General features: G+C 44.4%; 1 protein-coding gene across 1 annotated transcript; it reads right to left on the bottom strand.

The window, feature by feature from the left end:
- Positions 1 to 183: 183 nt before the first annotated feature.
- Positions 184 to 21,560, bottom strand: arhgap44a (Rho GTPase activating protein 44a). Its single transcript, XM_068749608.1, has 23 exons — positions 21,508 to 21,560; positions 12,691 to 12,730; positions 12,291 to 12,410; positions 12,125 to 12,201; positions 11,818 to 11,929; positions 11,653 to 11,729; positions 11,255 to 11,369; positions 11,045 to 11,113; positions 10,851 to 10,932; positions 10,370 to 10,497; positions 9,651 to 9,762; positions 9,189 to 9,270; positions 8,921 to 9,001; positions 8,334 to 8,447; positions 8,158 to 8,249; positions 7,226 to 7,409; positions 6,054 to 6,071; positions 5,787 to 5,963; positions 4,247 to 4,759; positions 2,486 to 2,631; positions 1,998 to 2,399; positions 1,216 to 1,218; positions 184 to 338 (listed from the first exon to the last, which is right to left on the bottom strand). Exons 1-23 carry the CDS (start codon positions 21,558 to 21,560, stop codon positions 184 to 186), a joined length of 2,952 nt encoding a protein of 983 aa, XP_068605709.1.
- Positions 21,561 to 24,874: the final 3,314 nt, after the last annotated feature.

A 24,874-nucleotide genomic window follows, 5' to 3' on the forward strand; every position in this document is an offset into this window, starting at 1 on the left:
TTCACTAGCCAGCAATTGTAAGAGAAGAGTTTCTTTGCAGCCTGTAGCAGATGTGATCGAGTTCTGGTTTCAGGTGCGCATCGGTGAGGCCCATGTGTGTTTCCATCAGGCCTTGGTGGCAACAGTTAAGAGAATGTACAGCCTTAGGGGTGCTGGTAAGCTGCAATGTCTTAGGGTCAAAGGTCATAGAGTGGTACTCTGGGGATCCTCCTCAGGCACAGTGTCCCCTTCTGGAGAGTCTGCCACTGCCACGGACCTCCTGCAAGGGGCACCGCTGAACTCATCGATGAGGCTGTCCAGATTGACATTGATGGAGGGGATTTCATAATTGAAGATATCTAATGGCGGGTATGACGTAGAGGGTGAGTGTGATGTGTAGAATGGTGGGAATGGTGACAATGAGCAGGAGGAGGAGGAGGAGGAGGAAGAGAGGGCGTATGATGATGACAATGAGGTGTAAAAAACGGAAGAGAGCAGAAATAATATTAATCTCTTTGAGTCTGAACTCATGGTAAGTGGCATATGATGTCGGCCATGGTCAGAGAAAATATTAGTGGATTACACGTGATTCATATTCTAGAGTGCAGCTAAACAAAGCTAGAAACGCGTGTTGTTTTTCAAAGCTTTGGTCTCTTTGGCAACACATTTTGTCAGGAAAAATACAATAACAGGTTAAAAGGACTGCACAATGACACATTACTGTACACGACTACAACAATGGCTGGATAAACCGACACAGAGGCAACAAGATGTGTGCGGAACTCTGCGGAAAAATGGCACCGAGAGGGATTGAAGTAACGATGCAACTCTCATGAGGACCGGCTACAGTATTTGCTCTAAATATAGGTAGTCTAATGTTCTGCTGCATTATTGAGTGCAGCAGGGCCAAGCAGAGACACTATCCTGTGTAGGAATGAGATGGAGCGTGGCAGTGGGGTAAGAGGGAGCAGAGAAGTTACAAAAAGCAATGAACCTGCCAAAGGAGGAGTGGGGGGTGGGGTTACCTGATGCCCCCAGATACCGGAAGGAGGTACGTTAGAGGGGGATTTCTGATGGTAGGACTGGTAATGGGGAACAAAAGAGGGTCAGGGCTTAGGATGGACCTTTGTAAGTGACAGCATCTGAAATGTGAGCTTTGGGTGCTGCACTCTGGGAAGTCCTTAAGCCATGCAGTATTGGTTCAGCTACACCATGCAAAGGGTCAATAATGACCACCTGCTAGGAGGAAGTAGGATAAATATTCTGTTTGACTGGAAGTAGGTTTGAGGCTGGCTGCAGGAGACCCCAGAGGCAGCCACAGCACGAGGCCAGGCAGTGAGATGGAGCGCATGGGGCAGGGACGGTCTGGCTTACCCTAAAAGTCCCCCTCACACCTAGCCCACACTGAATCCCTGGCCTCACACAGCTGCAAGGTACACAATAGTGGCGGGGGGCACAAGAGAATGATAAATATAACAAAGTGACAGAATGACCGGTATATAATGACAGACCACCTTATCATCAGAACACCATACGGTAGATAAACTGTGGGGCTCGTCTGGTTTCCGTGCCTGAACTGGTGTGAACTGTGTAAGCCTCTGACCTACCTCTGCAAAGTGAGGGTCTGGGCAACACAGATAGACAAGACAGCACACGATGACTCTAATGGCAACTTCCATACAAGCAGGACGAGCTATGCCTCTCTGATGTTTCCACACGTTACCCAGAAACATCATCACATAACACAAGCGATGAATACATTGGCCATTTGCCCACTAGACACAAGTAAAATGCTGAAATTTACACAGTCTCCTACGCCGAGCTAAAAAGGCTATTTTATTCACTCAGACATTCCTTTGGGGACAGTCGGTAAAGTATCTGTTCTATCTACGGTCCTACAGAGTCCTACACTCGTCCAGCATCTCCATTGGAGAGCGCCACAGCGAGTCTGAGAGAGGGCCGCTGCAGCCCCACCTGTGGTAGCGGTGGCGGTGTTGTTGCCAAGGGGTGGTGTTTACCTGTAGACATGCTCTCCCCAGGAGACAGTCCATCCAGGAGGCCCTGCTCCAGGGGCTGAGGAATCGGGGCCATGGCAGGCCCAGTCAGTCCTGGGGGTACTGTTGGTGGCTGAGGAGGGGGCAGACTGGGCCTCTGCCTGGGCTTAGGGGCAGGCCTCAACTTGGTGAGAGTTCCAGAAAGGGAGGGCGGGGACGAAAGGGAGTGAGACGCACCCAATGGGGTCTGCCCGGGAGAGGATGGCGGCACTTGCCCCGGAGGGCAGGCCAGTCCATAAGGGGAAGGGGTGCTAGGAGGTGTGGGGGACAGGCTGACCGGGGAAGGCTGACCGGTGGACTGGTCGGACATCCCGCCAGACTGGCTGTACGGGACCTTCGGCGGCACGGGGGCCAACTTCTTAGAACCTAGAAAGAGACAACACAGCCATATCAGGGTCTCCTCTTAAGCTGGGGCAGGACAATGTAGGTTCAGTGTGAGAGAGGGGGGTGACCTTTGCGGAGGGTGTGTGGACTGTGCTCTGTGGAGTGGAGGTGCTGGCTGCTGCTCTGAGGACTACCGCTAGGGGGCACTGTTGGACCGGCCACCTGGATGGCTTTGTGTCCAATCACAGGGGAGAGCTCTTTACCCTTCAATGAACTGAAAAAGACAAAGGGACGTTAGAGTGGGAATAGTATCGAACACGTCGTATTTAACTCACCCCCCGCCCAATCAAAAAACAATCACTACCAGCATCACCACCATCACCATTACTCAGTGCCTTATTATGTTTAAGACGACTGTCACCAGCTTTACGAAAACAAACACAGTACAAATCAAGGAGGACCATATCAAAGAAAGTGACGCAGCATCTAAGGCGGGCGGCATCTGTGAAGTTCCCTTCTTCAATCAGCATTTCTGAGACCTTTTAAACTCAAATAATGACATTAGATGGCCTTGGCAAATCAGTCCAGCAAACCGTATCATCATTTCACCCGTATTATTTTATCCAAATGACTCATATTTTATAAAGAATACTTTTTACGAAGTAATATAAATACATAAATAAATTCATACATCTCCCATTGTGTATACTCAGTAAAAAAGAAAAAGTTCTTTACTCTTTGTAGATTCAGTAGTTTGCAGAGAAATAAAAAATACATTAATGACTGGCTCAAATAAAGGCTAACTGGAATCCAAACTAAGAATGTTTGAATGTTAGATCCAAAACACCATGCATCCAGTAATAAACAGAAGTCTTTTAATATGTTCAGCAACAGCCATATAATTATTTTCAGCATGGAGAGTAGTTAAGATAGGCCGATGATAGCGGTGGATAAAAATCACTAAAACACATTTAAGTATTAATTATGAATGTTAGAAATAACCTTGACTTCATTTGCTGACCTTGTATGATGCCTAAATATCTTTCTGTGAAGATAAAAATAAAACGTGCCAGAAATGAGAACAGAATTGTTAAAATGTCTCTTAAAGAAACTTCTTATGGAAAGATAAAAAAAATAATCAACAGTTAATAATAATAATAATGCAGTCAGTAACAAAGGAAGAGGTTTCTTTCTTTTTCCCCCCTCTTGGGTTTTTCTCAAGAGCTTTTCCTCACCGGAATGGAGGCTCTAAGGACAGAGGACGTCCTGTGTGAACAGACTGTACAGTCCTCTGAGACAAATGTACTTTTAGGATTTTGGTCTGCATGAATAAAAAAAAGTGTTTGATTGATAGACACAAAGCTGTTCAAATGAACTCAAACCCAAGCAGGGATCCCCAAACTGAAGTGTGGTCACATTTTGTATTAGGTGCTATTCTACTGACTGCAGTCCCTTCGTGCTGTGATTCTGCAGAAACGAGGCATTTAAAAGGGAAGACATGGAGAGATTGAAGAAAGGATGCTTGTCTGATCATTGATTAATAAGTTATTTGTTTTTGGAAAATGCTGCATCTGTCACACATGTTCTTAACAGCCCACATTTGTTGGTTGTACTGCAGTTCTGCCCCTCTCAACTGTGACAAAAGAGTTTTGAACAAAGTTAATGCCATAACTTGTGTTGGATGATATTTTTCTTAGTTGCTATAGGCAACATCGTTGAGCGGCATCCCTGGGCAACCTGAATGTTGCAGAATCTGAGGCATATAATATAATCTGAAGGGGGAGGGAAAAATAAGCAAAAAGAAAACATATGAGCCAGCAAGCTGGAGGAGAGGATACAGCTGCGACTATATGATTCATCCATAGTGGCCATGGGTGTGTTGCATTTACCTAGTCAGCCTTGGGTGTCCCCTCTCTCGGAGACATGGACAGGCAGCCCACGGAGGAGGTGGGGGCGCGGACGACGGGAGGCTTGGGGGGTTGCCAAGGGACTGGTCGTGACGGGTTAGAACCAAGGAAGTTTTGATGTAAAGGGGAGAAGTATTAGTGTCTGGCGGGGGAGCATGCGATAGTTCCCCAGTTGGGCTGTGTTTGGGGAAATGCAGACAGCTGGGTTTTGGGTTCGAATTGATGTCGAGCGATGAGGAAGAGGAGGAAGAAGAAGAGGAAGGGGGCGGGGCTGGGGGAATGAAACCTGACCAGCGCAGAGGCGGCGGGGGTGAACATGGGGGCTGGGACTCTGGACCTGGTGCCACAGGGCGAGCGCAGGGTGGGGGTTTGGGATAGTAGTAGTGAGGGGTAGCGTGGCACGAGGAGCTGGGGTAAGGAGGGGGTGGCCGGTCCCCCCCTGGGGGCGGATGGGCATGAGAGGTGTCCGGCCGATTGGGCGACACGTTGTCTGAGCTGTAGATATTAAGAGAATAGACAGCACAAAAGAAACAGCTCTATTGATTGAAGAGGGGAACGCGTTGGAGCGATATAGGATAAGCTGTTTTGCCGATCAAGGTGATCAAGGGCCGAAAACAAAAGGGAGAAAAGAACGAGAGAAAAAAGCTGCATTTGAGGGTGGAGGGTGGGCGCTACGCTCAGCACACAGTCAGCTTAGTGCAAATACAAAGGCAAGCACAAAGAAGCAGCACAGGAAAATAAAGTTTTATTGCCAAAGGAAAAGAATACAGTGTCTAGGACCCCCCCCCGTGATCACCTTGTGTCTGTGCACTGTGAGGATCTGTCTCTGGACTCAAACTGCTGATCTGCACCTGACGATATAATCGAGCAGAGCTGAGGACTGAGCATCTCCTCTCTGCTGCATGCAGAAGCCCTATCTGGCCCATGTCCTATACAGCGTGTGACTTATTTGCATTGCAGGTCCTGCAGGCAGCCCAGGGCAGTGTGAAACAGACACAAAAACCCTTTCATCGGCTGAAAGAGCCACAGGAGAGAAGGGGAAAAAGCCAGCCAAGCCAGAAGCCATATTATCTCTCGTCTAACACACAGGCGGAATCAACCGGCATGAGGAGATTATCCTTGTGTTTAACAGAAAAGACAATAATTCATAACCAAACTGAGAAAGCCAAGCCAAAACAAAAGGATATTGGAGATATGTGCATGCAAAGGATGTGTGGATTGAAGCTTCAGTGTGCAGAATTAAAACTTCCATACAGCATTTGGCTTAAAATCTTCGCATTGTCCTTTGGAAATTCGAGCTACATCAATAACAACCTGACAAAGCACAGGAGGAAGTGACAAAGAGTGAGAAACTGTGACGATGATAACGGGATGGCACATGAAGGTGTCGACAGACACACGAGCCAGGACCCTCGATCACACAGAGGTGATAAACGCTAGGATGGTGATGGTGATGGTGAGGGTGGAAGAAGAAGAGGACAGATGCGTTCTCAGGAGGAAGAGAGTCTCTGCCGTGACTTACCAAACCCTTTCTACGGGTGGCGGCGTTGCAGACGGGGAGGCGGTGAGCTCTGGCATGAGTGGGTCTGCAGGAGAACCGGGGCCTTTCGTGCCTGGGGGAGTAGAGGAAGTCTTGCGCGACAACGTGGCCGAACCCTTACGAGACACCCAGGAGGTATCCATCACCCGGACGCCCATGCTGGGAGGCAAACACATATATGGGCGTCACGTGTGGCGATGAAGACAGCAGTGAGAGGAGAGGGAAGAAGTGGTGGGGAAAAAGGTGTACCTTTGTATCTTCCTAATGCTGCGTTAGTAGGAGGAAGAGAGGCAAAGGGGATATGAGGTCAGACGTAATGCACACATCATCGACTTAAGAGACTCGGTCAGCCAGGATAATGATCCAGGGAGGAGAAGCGATGCACCGGAGTTGAGAGGATGTCGTGGCACATGAGCAGCCTGCACTTAAGGATGATTAACTGACGCCTCATTTTTTTCTAATTAAATATGGTTTGGCCTTAAACACACACAAAATGGAAGCATTTATCATTCTGCACACATAGCAAAACTAGCAAAGCATTTAGCTCTGTATTCCAGCCAACTCTGTTGCTAGCGAGTGGGTTTTCTCCACTGCTGGAGACGTTGTCACGGCAACCAGATCTGTGATTTCTGCAGAAAATGTGCATTAGTTAATCTTTCTAGCCAAATCCTTTAAGCTTGAATAGTTAGTAGTAGTAGTAAGTTACCTTTGTCATATTCAGGCTGTTGCTGTTAAGTGTTTAAAGTTTACAGTTTTAACTTCTTAATAATTGTATTAACATTTTTAAATTGTTACAATACAATAGTTTTAAAACTTCAGTCTAATTTATTTGAAATATTACCCATTTGTGTCGCTTTTATTTATTTATACAAATTCTATTGTTTGCATTTTTTTAAATAAAAGCATTTTAAGTAATTTTTTTCTGCCTTTTTTTGTACCGAAAATAAACCGAACCGAACCGAAATGACATTTTAGCATACCTCTACATACCCCAATAAATATCACAACTTGTATGTTGGTGAAAGCAAAGCAGTGGTTTATGACTCTGCCAGTGATTTTCCACCGGCTGCATGTGTGACTCAGGCCAGGTAGACTGTGAAGGAGGCGCAGGCTGTGGGAGGATAGGAAGATGGCGCTGAAGAAATATGTAGAGAAAAGTCTCTCCTTCAGAGACCGACCTGTTGCTATACAGACAAGTCCTCTCAAGATAATTCAGATTCACTACAGTCATTTAACAGAGGAAGTTGTTGTATGTGCTGGAATTGACCAGAGTTGAGATAAACAGCAAAAGGATTTTTTAATGTACATGCATCGCTGCTGCAAATCTAAGAACCAGATGCCCGAGAGGAGGTGTGGGTGGAACGGGAGAGAGGAAGAGAGAGTGAGAGGTGTGCAGCAGAAGCATTCGCTTGGCCTCATACCCATCTTTCTTGTAAAACTCGAGCATCATGTTGTCAGTGGCGACACTCAGGGGGCGTCTGCTCTGGTCGTGCTGCGGCTTGCGCTCAGAGCGCTCCATGTCTGGTGAAGGCATGGAGCTGTAGTTGGAGTTGTGGTTGGTGTGGATCGGGCTGCCATAGCTGCCTGTCAGGTTGAATTCAATCTCTGACGGAGGAGCAGACATACCGTCACACATGATGATGATGTTGTCGATGTGGTTTACAGCGAAGGGCAGTATCTGGCAAATATGAATGTCTGCTGTGCGGTACGGTTGCACTCTGATGATTTTCAAATTGCGTTTAATAAATCAGGGATGCAATTTAGCAGAGCTGCTGGTGATCATCTTAAATCCACGGCAGGACTTGGGCAAACAGGAAGTGATGAGATGTTTTACTTACACAGCCAATGCAGCATTAACTGCTCCATTAGGTTAAGTGTTCCAAGATGCTGCAGCTTTGAACACGTCAGATATCATGTGTGCACAGTGCTCATGTGTTGTTGTTTTCTTTCATATACTTAATGTGTGTTATAGTTGTGTTTACTGTGGGGGGTTATTTTATTGTGACATTCAAGTGAACCAATGCTGATGTGATGATTACAAGGGCATACTGATGTAATGGCAAATGAAAAATAAAATAACTCATAATAACCATTAGATATCTTCTGAAAATATAAGCTGATATAAAATAAAATAACAGTGTATTTAAGTACATGTAATAATATAGCTACCTATCTATTTATGTAGTATACAGTGCAAGTGTTTAAGTGTTCAAAAATTGCAAATTTCTACAAAGATTGGGATTTATAACAAACAATATTGTAATAAATCTCCTGCTGTACAAATGCAATGATCAAAGATGAATATAGTGATATGTGGTCCAGCTTATAATCAACAGATGATGCGAGCCCCCACCTCCAGGGAAGAACCAGTCAGCATGCTGGATAATTGGCTCAATGACGCCAACGATCTGCAGCGATAAGGTTGTCATCATCTCTGTAATGTTCCTGAAGCGAAGAGAAACAACAGAAATACTGAAATAATTCTTACATGATGAGCTATATTTTTGCATATATATGTAAAATAGTTACGGTTCGGTGTGTGTCCAAAGCAAGTTTGGGCCCAGGACGATCGCCTGATTACCTGGAGTCATCTTGTTTGTGTCTTGGTACTCACTTAGCTTAGCTAAGAATTTGATAAGATATCTGTGGGATTTAAATAAAAAAATGTTTTTAAAAACAAATCCCCCCCCCCCCCCCCCCCCCCACACACACTCATTTGATAACCCTTTACAGCACCTCTTCAGTCATTCAATTTAAGCTGGTTGCAAAAAGCTAGTTTAAAAAGCTAAGAGAAAGGATTAATACCAACAATTTTAAAACTTTTATAGAAGCAGTCAGTCGTGATATTTAAATGTCTGCTATTCAAATCTGCTGCTGCTGTTACTTTTCTTGCCTCTAGATGGTGCCAGAAACTGATGGTAATTTGGATATTGTCTGTATGTTATTTTGGGTAAAAATAACTGCATCAGTGACACATTTATTTTAATTTGTGTGACTTCCTTCTTTCCTCACTAGAGCGATTGCTGACATTTCACCTCACAATCGTACTTTTTAAATTTCTCTTTGCGTCAGTGAATAAGAACTTGTACAAATGGCCCAAATTCATCATAACTGACCTGAAATTGTTCAAGTTGTCTGTGGGTAGTTTGTCACACACTGCCATCAATGCTTGTAGTCTCTTGTCCATATCTTGGAAGCTGAAAAAAAAAGGTGATGTTTTACAGATGCGCTGCTTCTTAATAAATATCCCTATTCTTTATTTTGGCAATTTAGAAGCACTGAATGATAATTTCACTTTGTTTCCTGCAGTTCATCGTTCATTGATTCATGGCACATTCAATGCAATACATAGTTTTTTTTTATTATAAGAAAACAGCAACTCACTTGGAAGCCTGAATCCATTCATCATAAAGTTCAGCCGTCATCAGTGGCTCAGGGAGCTCACGGAGATACGATTTCAGAGCCCCTTTGGGTGAGAAAAAGAGGGGAGAGTTGTTTTCTCTCCTTCAGTGCACTGGTGAGTCTATCCACCACATCTCCACTCCCCTCCAGCAAGCCCTTACATCTTATATAGCTGCTAGTTTCTGATCGCCCAACGCAGATTACATTACATGGACGGTGGTATCAGAACGGAAAGCCTTCACATTAAGAGCACTGAGGCCAGAGCTGATGACTCGTATGTCTGCCACATTTCATCTAGGCACAAAATCCAACTAAAAACTTGTGTGATGATGCACAAATGAATTTTAGCGGATATACTAAGAATTTCCTTCTGACAATTACAAAGTGTGGTTGTTGTTCTTTTGGAAATGGTTTGAAGATGACATTTTAGTGGGTGCAATTCACCTGCAATGGCGTGCGGGTCGGAGGAATACTCCTGCACATCCAGAACGCCGCAGTCCAGGGATGCTTTCAGCTTCTTCAGCTTGGATGCTGCCGGAGCCACTCTGAAGAGGCCCTGCAGTGTAATGATCAAACAGCATGACATGTGATTGGTAATCCTAACCTCTCAGATGCAACGCATTTGATGACTAGACATTAAAATTGCAGAAATGATGCTACCTTCTGTTGGCTCGTTCTCTTTCTCGAGTCAACATGATGGTCAAAATCCAGCAAGGACTAAAATGAATGAAGGTTTTAAATCTTAGCTGATTATTGGATAAAATTCTGCTAATGTTTGTCGAAACATTATCGATCTATCTGAAATAAGTAAATGTTTTATAACTGTATCATAAATATCTGTCTGGTGCAAGGTTATGATTTTATAGGAATGACTGAGAGTGATTACGGTTCAACCCCAGACACATCTTTCATGGTATAAATTCAGGGTACCGGTAAATAAAAACAGATAAATATATAAACACATTTTGTTGTAAAATTCTTGCTATCTAATTTGCTTTCAAAAGTCTCCACAACACAAATACTACTAACTACTACCAAAAGCTGAATAAAGGTAAATCCAGTTGTAACTCTTGCTTGTTTATTTTACTATAGAGTAAATTATATTTTACTTAACACGACTCTTCATTTCCCCCTTGGTTGTGTGTGTGTGTGTGTGTGTGTACCTCCTCTTGCATGCCACACTCTAACAGCATGGTGACACAAGCTTCGATGGGGAAGGCGATCTCCCGCCCGCTAATGTTCAGGTGTTCCTCCAGTGACTTGCCAAACGACGGTTTCTCCACCCACGCCTCTGCAAAACAAAATCAATGCATGAAACACACACACACACACACCAAAACAAACACACACCTGGACCAGTATTTGTAGCAACATTTATTGACTTTGGTTATCAATGAAATTGTGGTTCGATTCCAATTTAATGTTTCACTGGTACCAAATTACAGTTTCTGAAATTTATATGATATGATTTGATGTTTGTCTGATTTAGTGCCTTTAAGTGAGTAATGAGATCTTAACAAGATAGGTGTGTAACTCCTCAGGGGTATTAGCTCAATCACTGTGATCTTTATATTGATTCAGGCACAGAATTAGAGAGCAGATCATCACACACACACACACACACACACACACTGTAAAACTCACCTTGGTGAGCTTTAATCTGGGGCAGGACACTGTGGAGAATCTCTAATGATTTCCTGTGATATTCTGCCTGTGTTTCTATAAGCTGTAGTTGAAGAGAGTAAGACAGTGATGCAACAATATTCAGTGAAAAATAATTTATCTTGGGAAAACAGACAGGGGAATACATTATTAACAGTTTCCCCCAGTGTACTTACTGTCTGAAAGTAGCTTGCATAGTCTATTTCTTTGGCCACAAAACTGTACATATCTGCTGACAGCTGATCCTGAAACAGAAAGTATGTCGACGCCATCCAATCAGAGTCCATCTCACCTATTTGTAACTTAAATTCTGTGATGTCGGACATTGGGGGGCTCAGGTACATCACAGCAAGTAAAAAGGAGTAAATAATTTTGGAATGGCTCACCCTACAAATCTCCATCCGATTGGCTGCCTCCTCCATCTCCTCTCTGAGCGACTCGGACTTGGCGCCAGGCTGCAGCGTGCTCGGGTGACTTGATGACTTGGACGACTGTTGATATCTGTGTGCACGAGATTAACGGAGATTCAAGGTTAACGTTAATGTCATTCGGACTATCCATCAGACAGATTCACAGCAGAATGAAATGACGATGCAAATAGTCAATACCAACAGTATAAAGGTAAAAAAAAATACAATGCTATATTTCCATTGTATTTTCTTTTAAAACACAAAGAAGACTTGGATGCACCACAGGAGCAGGATTATGGCAGTAGAATAAGGGAATTGAATAAGATATATTGTTTTTTCCTGCACAGAAGGCCCTGAACAAGACATCGCTTCACCTCGTCCTTGAAGAGTCCATGTCCAACACAAGTTTGGCTAAATGCTTCCTCTGTTTTTGGATGTTGGGAATATCAACCTGTGAGAGAAGATGAAGTGGAGGCTTGAAATCAGAGGGTAATACAGCCACATGTAAATGACGATCATACTGTTCTTGTGCAGCTCACCTCAGCGAGCACATAGAGCGGCTCCACCACGTCCCTCTCTATCTGGAACTCAAACTGGATGAGCTCTTGGGCCAGTTTCTCTTCCGTCTCCCCACACAGCTTCAGCATCTTCCTGTTTGGTGGGAACCAGTCCCAGGAGATCAGATGGAATTCAAATGAAGAATTCCAAGGAAACAAGGACAGTTAGGAATCCAATAGTGAAATAAAAAATCAAAGTGGTTTCTGGTTGTTGTTGTTGTCCTTTGTCTTTTTTTGCATTTATGTGCAGAAAGTGTGTGTGAGCAGAGTCTCGTTAACAATGACTTACCCCAGGAGAGAGTCGTCCCCCAGCACTGCAGCCCCCTCCACCATACACTGGGCCAGGATCATGAGCGGAAGTTTTTTCTGATGCCGGAGAGGAATAATGTTAGTAGAGCTGCTATGAATCACGTTAAATCGTCGAATCAGAGGGAATGATGGACCCAGGTGCTCACAGAAGGAGTCTTGACCGATCTCTTTTCCACGTCCGTCCCCTGCTGGCCCTGCAGGCAGGCAGTCAGCTTCTTGTGGGTGCTGTGTGTCACCTGTTTGACCAGATCCAGACGCTTCTCCACCTGGAAGTACGGCCAGCGCCCTTTTATTATACCCTGAAGTATTCAGGGAAAGACAATACTACTGCTTTATAGAAAACAATTCTGCCCATAAATCTGAACTTGTCTTTGTTTAAATAATCCTTCCTGACAAAGAAGGAAGATTTTTTTTTATTGACATGTGCAACATGAAAATGTGACATAAAATGTTGGAATCGCGGATTTCCATCCTTGGCAAAAATGTGCCTGTTAAGAGATCGTTAGGCGATCAGGGACACGCACGCACATTTACACAACAGCTCACCTGTAGAAGGTCGTCGCTCAACACCTCTGTTTTTTCTGCTCTGTGGGGATAAAAGTGTAAAACTGTTAGGAGACAAGACGTGAGGCTGACATTGGGAGCATTGCGAGCTGTGGTGATTCGAGACATGCCGCATGTATTACATGTGTCCTCCTGGATTCTGCATCAGTGTGTTAAAAATGTTTATCAGTGGTTAAATTAAGTCCAGACTATGTGGCATTGGATGCAGACGTGGACGTGACGGTGGACCATCTGTCCCTCTGTGGGTGTCCTTGTGCTTACGTGTATATTTCTCTAAGCCTTGCAACACATTGAATCGACGTTAATTTGAATGCAAACTATTCCAGTTTCAAACCAAACAAACCAGAATCCAGCAGATGTAGCCAAAGACTTCATAAACGCAGGTAATGTAAGCGGCAACTCATTTCAACTCTTACATTTAAAGACTTGCCAGCGGAGGTTAATATATCTTACAATTCTTCAAGAGAAGAAAAAAATACACATAAGTGTAATTTTATTTTATTTTTTAAATGGCTGCTTTCTTTTCCTCATTTAATTTAAAAGAAAGAGCCAGTGTTGTTTCAATAACATCTTTGAACATAGAAACTGTGACTGCTGGGTAAGGTAGCTCTTTCTTTCAAACAAGAGCTGAATTGAGAAAGGTTTGCTGTTTGGGAATTTTGGTTTTCCTTATCAAGCTCAACAATGGCCACATCTAAAGCAACAATCGAAAACAAATCAGGACTACACAATCAATATGGATGACAAAAGATACTTCCTGTAAAACAAAAAGGCATGTAGACCGACAAGGAAGGGAGTGCTTGGGTCTGACCTCCTAAAATGAGTTGAACCCAGGCCTGCAGACCCTCACAACCATCCTTACTCTCTTCCCCTTCCTGTCTGCTCAATCTCTTCCTGTTGTTTGTGCCAAATCGTGCCAACGCCAATGGTGAATAAAAATACTTCCTAAGAATTCTATATGCAGTTGTGTACATGTTCCATACATGGTTGCGAACAAAACTAAGCTGAGCTTCAATAAAATTAATTATTGTCATCCCCTTATCGTGCTGCCAAGATATGAGAACAAAGTCATGGGAACTGGGTCAAATCGTGCACGAATGGATCCGATCGCCGTCGGCCTCTTGTAAAAACCACCCTGGCCACTGCGGAAGAATACAGGAAATGTGTGTCTGAATGCTTCGCCCATAGAGCGACCGAGCATTTAACAGCGAGGCAAGAGATTTCTGGCAAGATAATTGTGATCACAGATTGCTGATTACATCTGACAACTGTGTTGCAGCGAGCCCTTGCGGGCCCTTGCGGTCTTGTTTCCGTTGAGTCCTTCATACATAATTAATCGACATGTAAAAATATCACTAAAAATAAATGACTCAATTGATGCAAAATAACAATAAGTTAAAATACACGTAATATGTAAAACGTAGGTGGACGAAAAAAAAGGGGGGGGGGGATTGATTTGGATAGAGTCGTGATGACTATCTCTGTTTCTGCCCCCCTGAAATGTGAATTTTCAGGGCTGTTTTGAAGGAGGCCATCTGCAGAAGCTGCTGCTCTGGTCGTGATGTTTACCAGAGCTGTGAAGAGAAACTGTGAGGCTCTCAGGAGTTTCACTAAAAGTTAAACCAGCGACAGTACGACAGTGGTAATCGCTGGGAGTGTTTCAATCCCTCCTTTTAATTTTCAAGTATGGGAGGGCTTTTCCTGAAGCCGTGACTTGAACAAAACATTTAATGCATTGCTGAAAGAAGATGAAAAAAAAAAGCTAACTGCTTGATATTTGAAAGAAGGCAATGTATCTTTAAATAGAGAGACGTCGGCTGTTCTCACTGACCAGCATGACCTGGACTTCAAACGGGTTGAAGCCCATATCTTCAAAGACGGCGTCTTGTCTCGCCCTTGGAGCTTGTTTGTTTTCAGGCAGTGGCATTTCCTCTTCGGAAAGCGGGACCGTGACCACACAGAGATAAAGTGGCTTGTATGGGGCAGGGGGGGGGGGGGGGGGGCGGGTTTAAAGATAACCTGCCGAGGTTTTTGGAGGTGAGGAGAGAAATCCGTCTCAGTAAATAGCTTGGAGGGAAATGAATGTGCTTGGGAGAGTTGGCAGCCATGTGGGCTGTGCGTTCATGGAGGGGGGGGGGGGGGGGGGGTAAGACGTTGCCAGACTTATGCCAACCATCTGCCACTTTTCAGGCATTCGTTTACGTGGGGCTGCTGCTGACCCGATACAGACACACACACACACACACACACACATAAAATTGATAAATTTTTCTAAGCTAGAATGATGAACTTTATCAGTTCAATGGTTGAAAGCTGACTTGTTTATTTTATGCATTGGAGTTTTAACAACTGAATGTCTCTGCAATGGGGCGGCACGGTGGCACAGTGGGTGGCGCCGTTTCTTCACAGCAAGAAGGTTCCGGGTTCTGTGAGGAGTTTGTATGTTCTCACTGTGTCTGCCTGGGTTTTCTCCAGGTTCCTCCCACCTCCAAAAACATGCAGCCTATAGGTGAATTGATCTCTCCAAATTGTCTGTAGGTGTGATTGTGTGTTTGTTTGTCTGTTGTGAGGCCCTGCGCTGAGCTGCCGTCTCATCCGGGGTGGGGGGGGCGATTGCCATTTGCCCTGAGCCGGCTGAGATGAGACTTCAACAGACCCGTGACACACAATGCCGATAAGAGGCTGTAGATGTGAAAATGGATGGATAGATGTCTCCGCAGTGGATGAAAGACAAATCAGTTGATATAATATTTTAAAAACTGCCAGAATCTCAAGGTAACATATGCTGACGAGAATGGAGGATCTCCCTGCTGTTTTTTATTTACTTATTTACAACTGGGACAAATGCATTTTCACTGTGCATATTTTCTTCAGGTCATTAGACATTCCAAGTCAGTATAAATATGGAAGTAGGAAGGGTGCAACAAATACCCAGTTGTCCGTCTCTACAGCACAGCCCGAGTAAGACTTATTTATATTCTCAGAATATGTTATTGTTTGAAGTATTCATGCTTGGCCCTCCAGCACTTAGCATTCTTTATGTAAGCATGAAAAATCCATGTTGGCGTTACCAAAATGTAACTAAAATAACGTGGCAATGAGCATGAGACATGTGAGCCGACAACATGCTAACTGTACAGGCCCACCTGTGATTCACCTGACAAAGGGTGGCCCTGCTGCTCCTCTGAGTACAGTACTGTGCTAGACGCCAGGCCCCGCTCTGCAAGGGGAGGGCAGTGGAGCAGAATGGTGCCCCTGGGCCCCAGTAGGGAACCATGACACCCGCAGCACTGGCACGAGATCCAGAGCCAGCCACACAAACACCAAAATAAAAATCATTTCTTTCTCCATTTCAGTTTTTTTGTGTGTGCAAATACATCTGAAGGCTATTTCTAGTTTCCTCCCAACTCACAAGGCAGAAGGCTAACGGGAGACAAGGTTACTAAAACAGAAAAACCCACTTACTGTAGTTGACCAGCAAACTAGGTCACGGTTCTGTTAAATATGCAAGAATAACTGTCAGAAGAGAGTACACACACACACATACACACACACACACACACACTTCCAGATAGAGTGAACAAGAGAGAGAGCGAGCCTAAAGCACTTTGTGACGTTTCACTCGGAACACAAGCAGTGAGTTATCTCTAATAACTTTATTCATGCTGAATAATCTCCATAAGAGACACTCTGCTCTGTCACTTATGTGTGAGTTTACACAAATGCAACACATCCAAATGATGCTAAATGCCCAGCAGAGAGCTGTGTAGACATTCAATGGAGAATACTGTGCCTCATCGACACCCTGGCCACAAATGAAAAAAAAAATGGTCACAAGACATCCTTACTTGATTTTCGAGAGAGAAAAACACAATTAACACGCAACAGCGAATGTGATGAAACCGATGGCTGTAAGCGAGCGTTTCTAGGCAACCACATCACATGTCAGATTTGACATCTGCTGTGTAGATGAGGGAGATGTAGAATCATCTAAGATGCATTTTGTATGGAAAAAATGAGAGCGCGATCAATAAAAGAGGAAATTGTTATTAGTGGATTAATCCTTCCTGTTTTGAACCTGTTGGTTTTCCTGAATGGGCGGAAGTGGACATGCTGATAGGGAGTCTCTCGGCTCTTGTTACCCTCACCTACAGCTGTTGGTTACCGGTACTCAGAGTGACCCTTCAGATTGAAGAAGCATTTCAACCACACAAGACTTTATTACCTCATTAATCCACAATTCATTGCAAAGAAGAGCATAATTGTAATACGTTTTTAATTTTTTTTGTAAAAGAACCGCTTTTAGATTCTTTATGTATAGAACATTAAATCCACTTCAGAGCATGTCTTGTTCCTATCCATTGCAGGTTGAATTAAGTCTGATTCATTTACTGTAGAGGTCACCTGGAGGGGAGATTATGGCTCTGACACCTGTGATGCACTCTGGCTGTGATCGGACGCACTTTAGTATGCAGCGGATCGACAGCGAAATAAATCAAGCAGCAAAAACAATAATGACTCTCGGGAGAGCTCGTACCTCCATCAGGGCCCGGCAGTCCTGTTTACTCAAGCCTTGTTTAAAATCCACACCTATAGCCTGGAAACTAAATTTAGGGGCTAGTCTAACCCCATTATCTGCTCATAGATACTAATCCTCTAAATATACCGGACTTTTTTTTTACGATTATTAAGATCCATACATTATTAACTGAGAAATTTCAAAAAGGCTTAAGAAACACCGGTAAAATATAATGAATGAATGCAGTTTCATGGAAATTAATTGAACTTTTTTTTGTAATTCTCCTCAAAATCCAACGAATGGACAAAGGTGAAAGTCATCCTCCAAGTGCTCTGTACTGCACAACCAGTACAGGTTTACCTTTGGAGGGAATCAGTGACAGCGAAATGGAAGAACGGCACTTCTGTGTGATATTACATTATTTCTATTGTGACAGCCTGTCTCTTACCGAGCATGCCCTGCAGCGTATGTCAGAGGCACCGAGAGGGGTTACGGGAGGTCACGGACCTCTGGCATAAACCTCTTGAGAGTGAGTGAATCATGTGACCTGCCAGAGTCGATCCATGCTGTTCTCGCCCCCGAAGACAGCAAATCAAGGCAACACGGTGGAGGAAGATGGAGAGAAGGTGGTGCATGCATTAATTAGCATATGGTTGTCTCGAGCATCTCATTTTGCACGTTACCTCATGCTCATTTAAGTTCACATGTTTGCCAAGAGGCACACATGTGTTCACACTGTGTTGAATGTGCAAGCAGGCAGTGACTGGCAGCAAAATATTGTTTCAAAGATTCAAATGTTCCGGATTCATGCATGAGCTTGTCTGTCCATTTGTATGATTTAGAGCAGCGGATGTACACGGCAAATGTTCACATTAACATGTATAATATTAATGCATGAGATAAGATTATTCTTCAATGCCATAGATGCATTAATCTACACACGCCTATGAAAGGTCAGCATGTAAGGAAAATGGTGATGCATCTCCCCCGACTGCATCACAGATGGAAGAGAAACTGAAACGGAGTAAGCCTGACACAATGTGGGAGAGAGAATAGATCCACAACTCATCTGCCAGCCCATAAATAGCTTCCATTTTTCTGGTAATTGCATTGGGAAGTGGTGGAGCAAACGACTGCCCCGAAGGCATGCGCAAGAGGAATGCAATCACCACTAGCGTATTAGTGAAAATCACCCAGGTGAGTGGTGCAGAGTGAAGGCGAATGGAAGGTAAGAGTCAATTTGTCAGGAGGCTATAGCTAAAGACAGCAATGTGCTTTTCAGTATTGAAAGGCTAAAAGGTTGTTTTCCATCTCCTTTACGCGTTAAACTTGTGTGACATCGTCTCGCAGATTTGCACCAGGGACTCTTTCACCAGGCTGTCCTAGACCCAGATAGGACAGTGAGTTGGGAATAGAAAAATAGGTCATAAGAAATGGAGGAGGGAACTGGCTGCTTGGTCCAAACGAGGGCATCAAAGGAATTGCAAATTCATTTTAACATCATTTAGAAAGTATGCCGAGCACTCGGCCATCAATTAAGCGACAGCCGTTAAAATGATGGTTTAAGACACCAAAAATATAGCCAAACGAAAGCAAGCTCTGGTTACAGGGCTGCAAAATCCTTTTGTCTCTGCTGATGCGCCGCAAAAAAATATCTTTAAGCTACAGCGTATGCATGGCTGCACATCCTCCAGAATGACTTATTTCCCCACGGAGATGATTGGTCAAGCTTGCGGTCACATGACACGGATCTCACCCACGCAAGTGGCAGCAGCAGCAGCCTCAGAGAGCCGGAGGGATGCTGACACAGCACAGCTGATCATTAACTCCCCCCCCCCCCCTGCCCACCACGCTGAAAAAGGCCTTCAATCTCCAGCACAGACATGACACACACATATAGAAAGACTAGTGGAAGCAGAGAGTCGCCATTACAGAAACAGTAAAAAAAAAAAAAAACCGGCTGTAAGCGTCGGGCTGGTTTAAATGTCTGCTGCAGAACAGCTTACTCATCTTTTTTTTATGCCGACACACTCTTGCCAACACGGCAGTTTCTAACGTGGCGCGATGCTCTTCTTCTGGATCCGGTGAGTCCGCCTGAGGAGACGGAGGACCGGTCAGCAGTCCCGACAGCTGCCGACGTTCAGGAAGGTCAAACAAACGCAGCGACCCCCCGTTCCACTCCGAAGGCGGGCGAGTCTTGAATCAGCAGAATAGTGTATCTGAAACCTCAGCCAGATAAAGATGGAGCAAAGCTATGGCTGGTGGAAACATTCATCTCCAGACTTTGTTCCTCCTATGTTTTGGTTTTTTGCAGCGTAGCATTTGTATTGCTGCACAGAGAATGAGAATTCATCTCATACAGAAAACAAAAACAATTGTCCATTTCAGGTAACATAATGCTACTCTCCACGGACTGTGTTCAGCATCCTGTAAAAAAAATGACCCGATATATGGAGTGAACACAGGAAGAGCCGGACTTTAATATGTATATTTGACGTTTGTGCTACTAATCTGCACATGCAAACATATCTTTGTCACTGTCCACTGGCACGGCTCTCTCACGTATAGGCCTACACAAACTCCAAACAGACATGCATATAAATCATCCAAACACCCACACATCCCTGCACAGTGGGCGGCATTATCGAGAGACATTATTATCTCTCTTGTTCAGGTTACAAAAAACGAGAACGAGGCACTTAAAAACACGAGCCATGGCTGAACTCAAAACCTCTTTCATTTCAAAAAATGAAGAACCGACTTCAAATACAAGAAAAACAAACAAACAAACAAGCCAGCTGTAAAGAGCAGCAGCATGTTGACCTTCAGGGGGCACGCACTCCTCCAGAAGGCTATTTTATAAGCTACATAAAAAAACATTTCCAATCAGTTGTTTAATCCGGAACACTTTGCAGGACACGGTTTCATTACAGCCAATGTTTGACACAGCTCAAGGTCACCAAAGGCCAAGAACGGCTACTTCTCCATCTGATCCGCAGCTGATTGATTAGAGTTTGAGAGTTGCAGTGTGTTTGTGAACTATAGCATGGAGCTAATAGGGAGGAGGAGGGGGGGGGGGTGATCAGGTAGGATGATGGTGCTCGTTATGGAACTGTGGTTAAGGTTAAGCCCTGATCATCTCCGAAAGCTGCTGATCGGGAGCGCACTGGTCACTGGTGTGCACTCCATGTGAGATGTGCTTTCAAATAAGGCTGTACAAGAGCGCAGAAATGAGCCAAAGCCAAAACTGCACTTGTTCTTTCTCTCATGTGAAGGCCCACACACATACCCAGGATCACACCCACACGAATGAGTCACGCAGCACTGGTTATAATAAGAGAGGAGCGTGAAAAGCAGCCTCCGTGCTGAGGGGTAACTGACAGCAATACCCCAAATAGAGCCCCTGAGGTTTGCCCCACTGACACCATCAGTGCAATGAGAATGACCCACACCTCCCGGCTGCCCGAACCCACCGGATGCAAGGTGCACGCTGCTCCGACACCCCCTGAGGTGAGCAGATTGTGTGGGTGCGGGGTGGGGATATGAACCCGTGTATAGGACACATGCAAAATGTCACACGAGCATCTATTTTTGAAGATGGGAGGGGATTTCACAAATAAGGGCTGTGAGAGAAGGGGGTGGGGGGGGGGGGTGATTCCTAACCATTCATTTACTTTCGGATCTGTGTTTTAGGAACTACAGCGATAAAGTATGACGTAGAACACAACGGGTATAGTATACGACAGCAGCAGAACACGACCTTCAGGAATTCGTGGACTTGATTACGCGCGCCTATAGGAGCTGAGTGCCCCCCCCACGGCTGACATTCAACTGCGTAATGAAAACATTGCGCCTTTTTCTATTTCCCTCACGGCGCAGGCGACACCGCATCCACCTGCATCGCGTCACCTGAGATGTGACAGGAAGGCGCAGTCAGCGGCACCATCTTCACAGCCGCGTGTTTTCCGTGCGCTCCGGCGGTCGCATTCCGTCTTAGTGTGATACTGTAAATGTGGCATAAATGCAACTCCGCGTGCGCGTTGCGTCGGATCAATGCGCCTATACGCGGCGCCTCTGCGGTATAGCCACCTCCAATGAAGATTTACGCACAAAAGCGAGAAAGGGTCGCGTTGTCTCGTGCAGATAATTTTCCCAAATGAGACTAATAGAAATCACGCTTCTTGGATATGATTCACATACTACCGAGGCTCATGCGTCGGGGGTTATCTTCCCTTTGACTTGGCCCGGCGCGAACCGGGAGGAGACGCGGACTCACTTACCTTCCCACCGTTTGGTTGGCGAGCTGACGCATCCGGTTGAATTGCTTCTTCATCTTGTATTTTCTGCGTTAACACCTAAAAGGGGAAATATTCCGCATTATTTCTCTCAACATAACGATTCGTGCTCCACAAAGGCGCAACACAAAATCCAGTCTCCCACATTTTCCTCCCCTTAAGCTGCCAACGCCGCAAACGGATCCCGCGATTACATATTTTCAAACGATTTGTCTTTTCTTTCTTTTTTTTTTTTTTGCATCTACATTAGCTCCATTGAATGCGCAGGGATGCTGGACCAATTCACCGCGGGCACTCAGGCGGAGAGCGACAGCAGTGACACGCAGAGGCTGCGCAGCAGTGCAATGTGGGAAATGTAGTAAATCATCAGATGGTCCTCCCGGATTACGAGGCGTGATAAAATCGATTTTTATTCTAATATGTTTCAAATTCAATTAATTTGTCTACAGGTTTCAGAAGACTTTTACGACAGTGGATCAATTTATTCTCAGATTCTGTGTTCTAACATTCTATCTAATAAATATTTTCAGCATCATCATCATAGTTCCTCCAAATGTAAACAGCTGGATATAGAAGCCATGAAAGGTAAGTGTAAAACAACCAATTTAGTTTAATGCTGCTACATGGAGGCAAAACGCTTCCACTGATCATACTAATGTGAAATTTATTATTCTATTATATCTCGCTAGTCTTCCAGTCGCAGAGTATTTTGGGGGGAATCTGTGCTGCATTTTGGCTACTTTTCCAGCAGGGGGCTGTCTCGTCTCAATTACACCACTCCTTGAACCTTGTCTTGTTTGCCTAGACTATCAGTTACCTCATAACATGTTCAAGCTGGAATGAAATGCTGTTATTGTGCTTGCCATGGTGGAAGCCATTTTTGCAGATGTTCAACAACATAATTCAAACAACTGCAAAAGTGAAAAGCAGTTACAGCTAATATGTTAAGAAACACCTTATTTATCCAGTTTACGACATAATTACAACTTTCATTCACTCACAGGTCTTTCATGTGTTTAAAAAAAATGGTCGACATGACGGAAGATGTTGTTGGAGGCTTTGGTTTGAGCAATGATAACACAATATGGTGCAGACTGCATGCAAGGTGACAGGACAGAACAGTTTCTTCTCTGATTCAGGAGAGACTCCCTCTGGTTCAGTTTCTTAAAGCCATAAAAGGAAAACAGGTGGGCTGCACACCCCTGAAATAGGGTTAAGAGCCCAGAGGGAGTAAATGATACGGATAAATGGCTGTTCTCTGCCCTCATTTATCTCCCAAGTTGGAAATTGAGAAGGACGGAAGATCCCTCAGCCTTGATCTCGACCTTTTGACCTCATTGGATCATTTGTTTTCATTAGTCCCCAGTCTGATGAACTGCCCAGTTGTGGTTCAGACAACCACTCTGCCCCCTAAAGCAGGAAAGCGTTTCTGACAGCATCTCCAGGGGCCTTCTTGACTCAAACGCCGACCCCCGAATCTGTTGAGCAGCACTTTAAAGATCTTTGCACATTGGCATCAGATGGGTTAGGTCTTCCTGGAAAAGAAAATGCCGGTTGGCCAAGTGTGATCTTTGCTCAATACAAACAAAGGTATGGCTGTGAAGCAGGACCTAATGACATGTCACATGCTCAGGTTAAAAGGTGCAAATGGGAAGTGTGGATACCACGTAGCCCGTCCTGCTTTATCTTCATAAGTGCAGACGTGCGGATGTATCACTGAGATCAGTCAGCCAAGGGGTGTGTTGCTTACAAGCCTTTGGTCTGTTATTACAGAAAAGGGTGACGTATTCATCAAGGACAAGTGTGCAAGGCAGCAGGCAAGTGCCGTAAGACGTACCCCCCCCCTCTAGCGATGACTCGTAGTAGTCTCTCTGTTAATCACTTTCAATGTAGTCAGGAATCAATAACTGTAGGATTCTCTCTGTGTGGATTAAGTATAGCTCTCTCTTGAGCGGATGTGTACTATGTTCACTATTGGCATTAACGCCAGCGTTTAAGGTAAACTTCAGCTCAGAGTCCAGGTGTGACGGCGCGTCTTTAAATGGTTTCCCCAGCGAGCCCAGCGCCAAGGCCTAATGAGAACGCTGCGACATCTCAGGTAAATACTTTGCAGGTCTAAACTACAGGGGCTGTTCTTCACGCATATCAAATGACAGACGATTATGGTTATCGCAAACATCTTTCAGACACTAAATGCAGCTCTGCTGCAGAGGAGGCCTGGAGAGATGCAGGAGGAACACAAAACACCTGTGGCATTCAGGACACTCAGCATTTAGAGCTAAACAAAACCAAAGGTGTGATTAAAACATGGAAATGTGAACAACCACAAAGACGATGGTGGCAAAAGCACGGAATAATTAAGGGGTTATAGTTATTATGTGCTAACACGTTTTTAAGTCAGGTGGCAACGTGTTAGCTTCCACACCGCACCTTTCATCACCTAGATGTTCCAAAAGGCATCAGTACTGCAATGCATGAAGATAATTATAATAATCATAATAATAATATGTGAAAGATCAAATGTAGAAAAAAAGGCAGAAATTAGATTTAGATTGTATTTCTTTATATTAGATGAAAACAACATTACATTTTGAATCCTATTGAAGCACACAGCACTTTAGATGAAAGGCAACATGCATGGGCTGCATCTAAGGCCAAATAAACCTTAAGGAGGAAATGCCACTTTCTGATTGAGGCTTGTTCGTTGGTCAGCAGGATTACTCAAAAGTTACGAGCAGGTCCTGACAGTAGATTTTTTTTTTACTTGCATGAATAATACCCGCGGCACTCCAACAATTGCACAAAAATCTTCCATAAGAAAAGTCTGATCTGCATCCAAACAAAATTCTGCATCTGCTGATCCGTGATGTTTTAATTTCATGGGGGGGGAAATGAACATTTCGTAGGCGCAACCATTACACTAATAACAATATAATTATTCAAATATGATTTGGCTTTCATGACTGAGGAGTTACCGGTATATCATGGGGGTCCAAGCATCACAGGATATTGTTTTTAGATGCAATGACATTACGGGAAAGCTGAGCTGTCCTGACAGTGGTTTGCATTCTCCAGCTGAAACCGGGAACAACAGCAGCAATTTGACTTCCAATCATATCTTCTCACTAAACCCCATAACGTGACTTTCCTGGGCATGTGTCAGATATAAGCGCTCCAAAAACCACACAACAGACCGTCATTATTTTTGATCAGCCATTACAATTCGGATGGAATACCTGAGAGTTACAGGTAAAAGCCTGCGGCAAGCTCAGTGATGTGGTAAGCCTTCTGATAATAGCATGTTCCTGGCATGCTGCTCTCTGCCACCTCCTGAATACCAACTGAAAAAGCT

Source organism: Brachionichthys hirsutus, chromosome 16, assembly GCF_040956055.1.
Source record: "Brachionichthys hirsutus isolate HB-005 chromosome 16, CSIRO-AGI_Bhir_v1, whole genome shotgun sequence".
In the NCBI taxonomy this organism is placed as follows: Eukaryota; Metazoa; Chordata; class Actinopteri; order Lophiiformes; family Brachionichthyidae; genus Brachionichthys; species Brachionichthys hirsutus.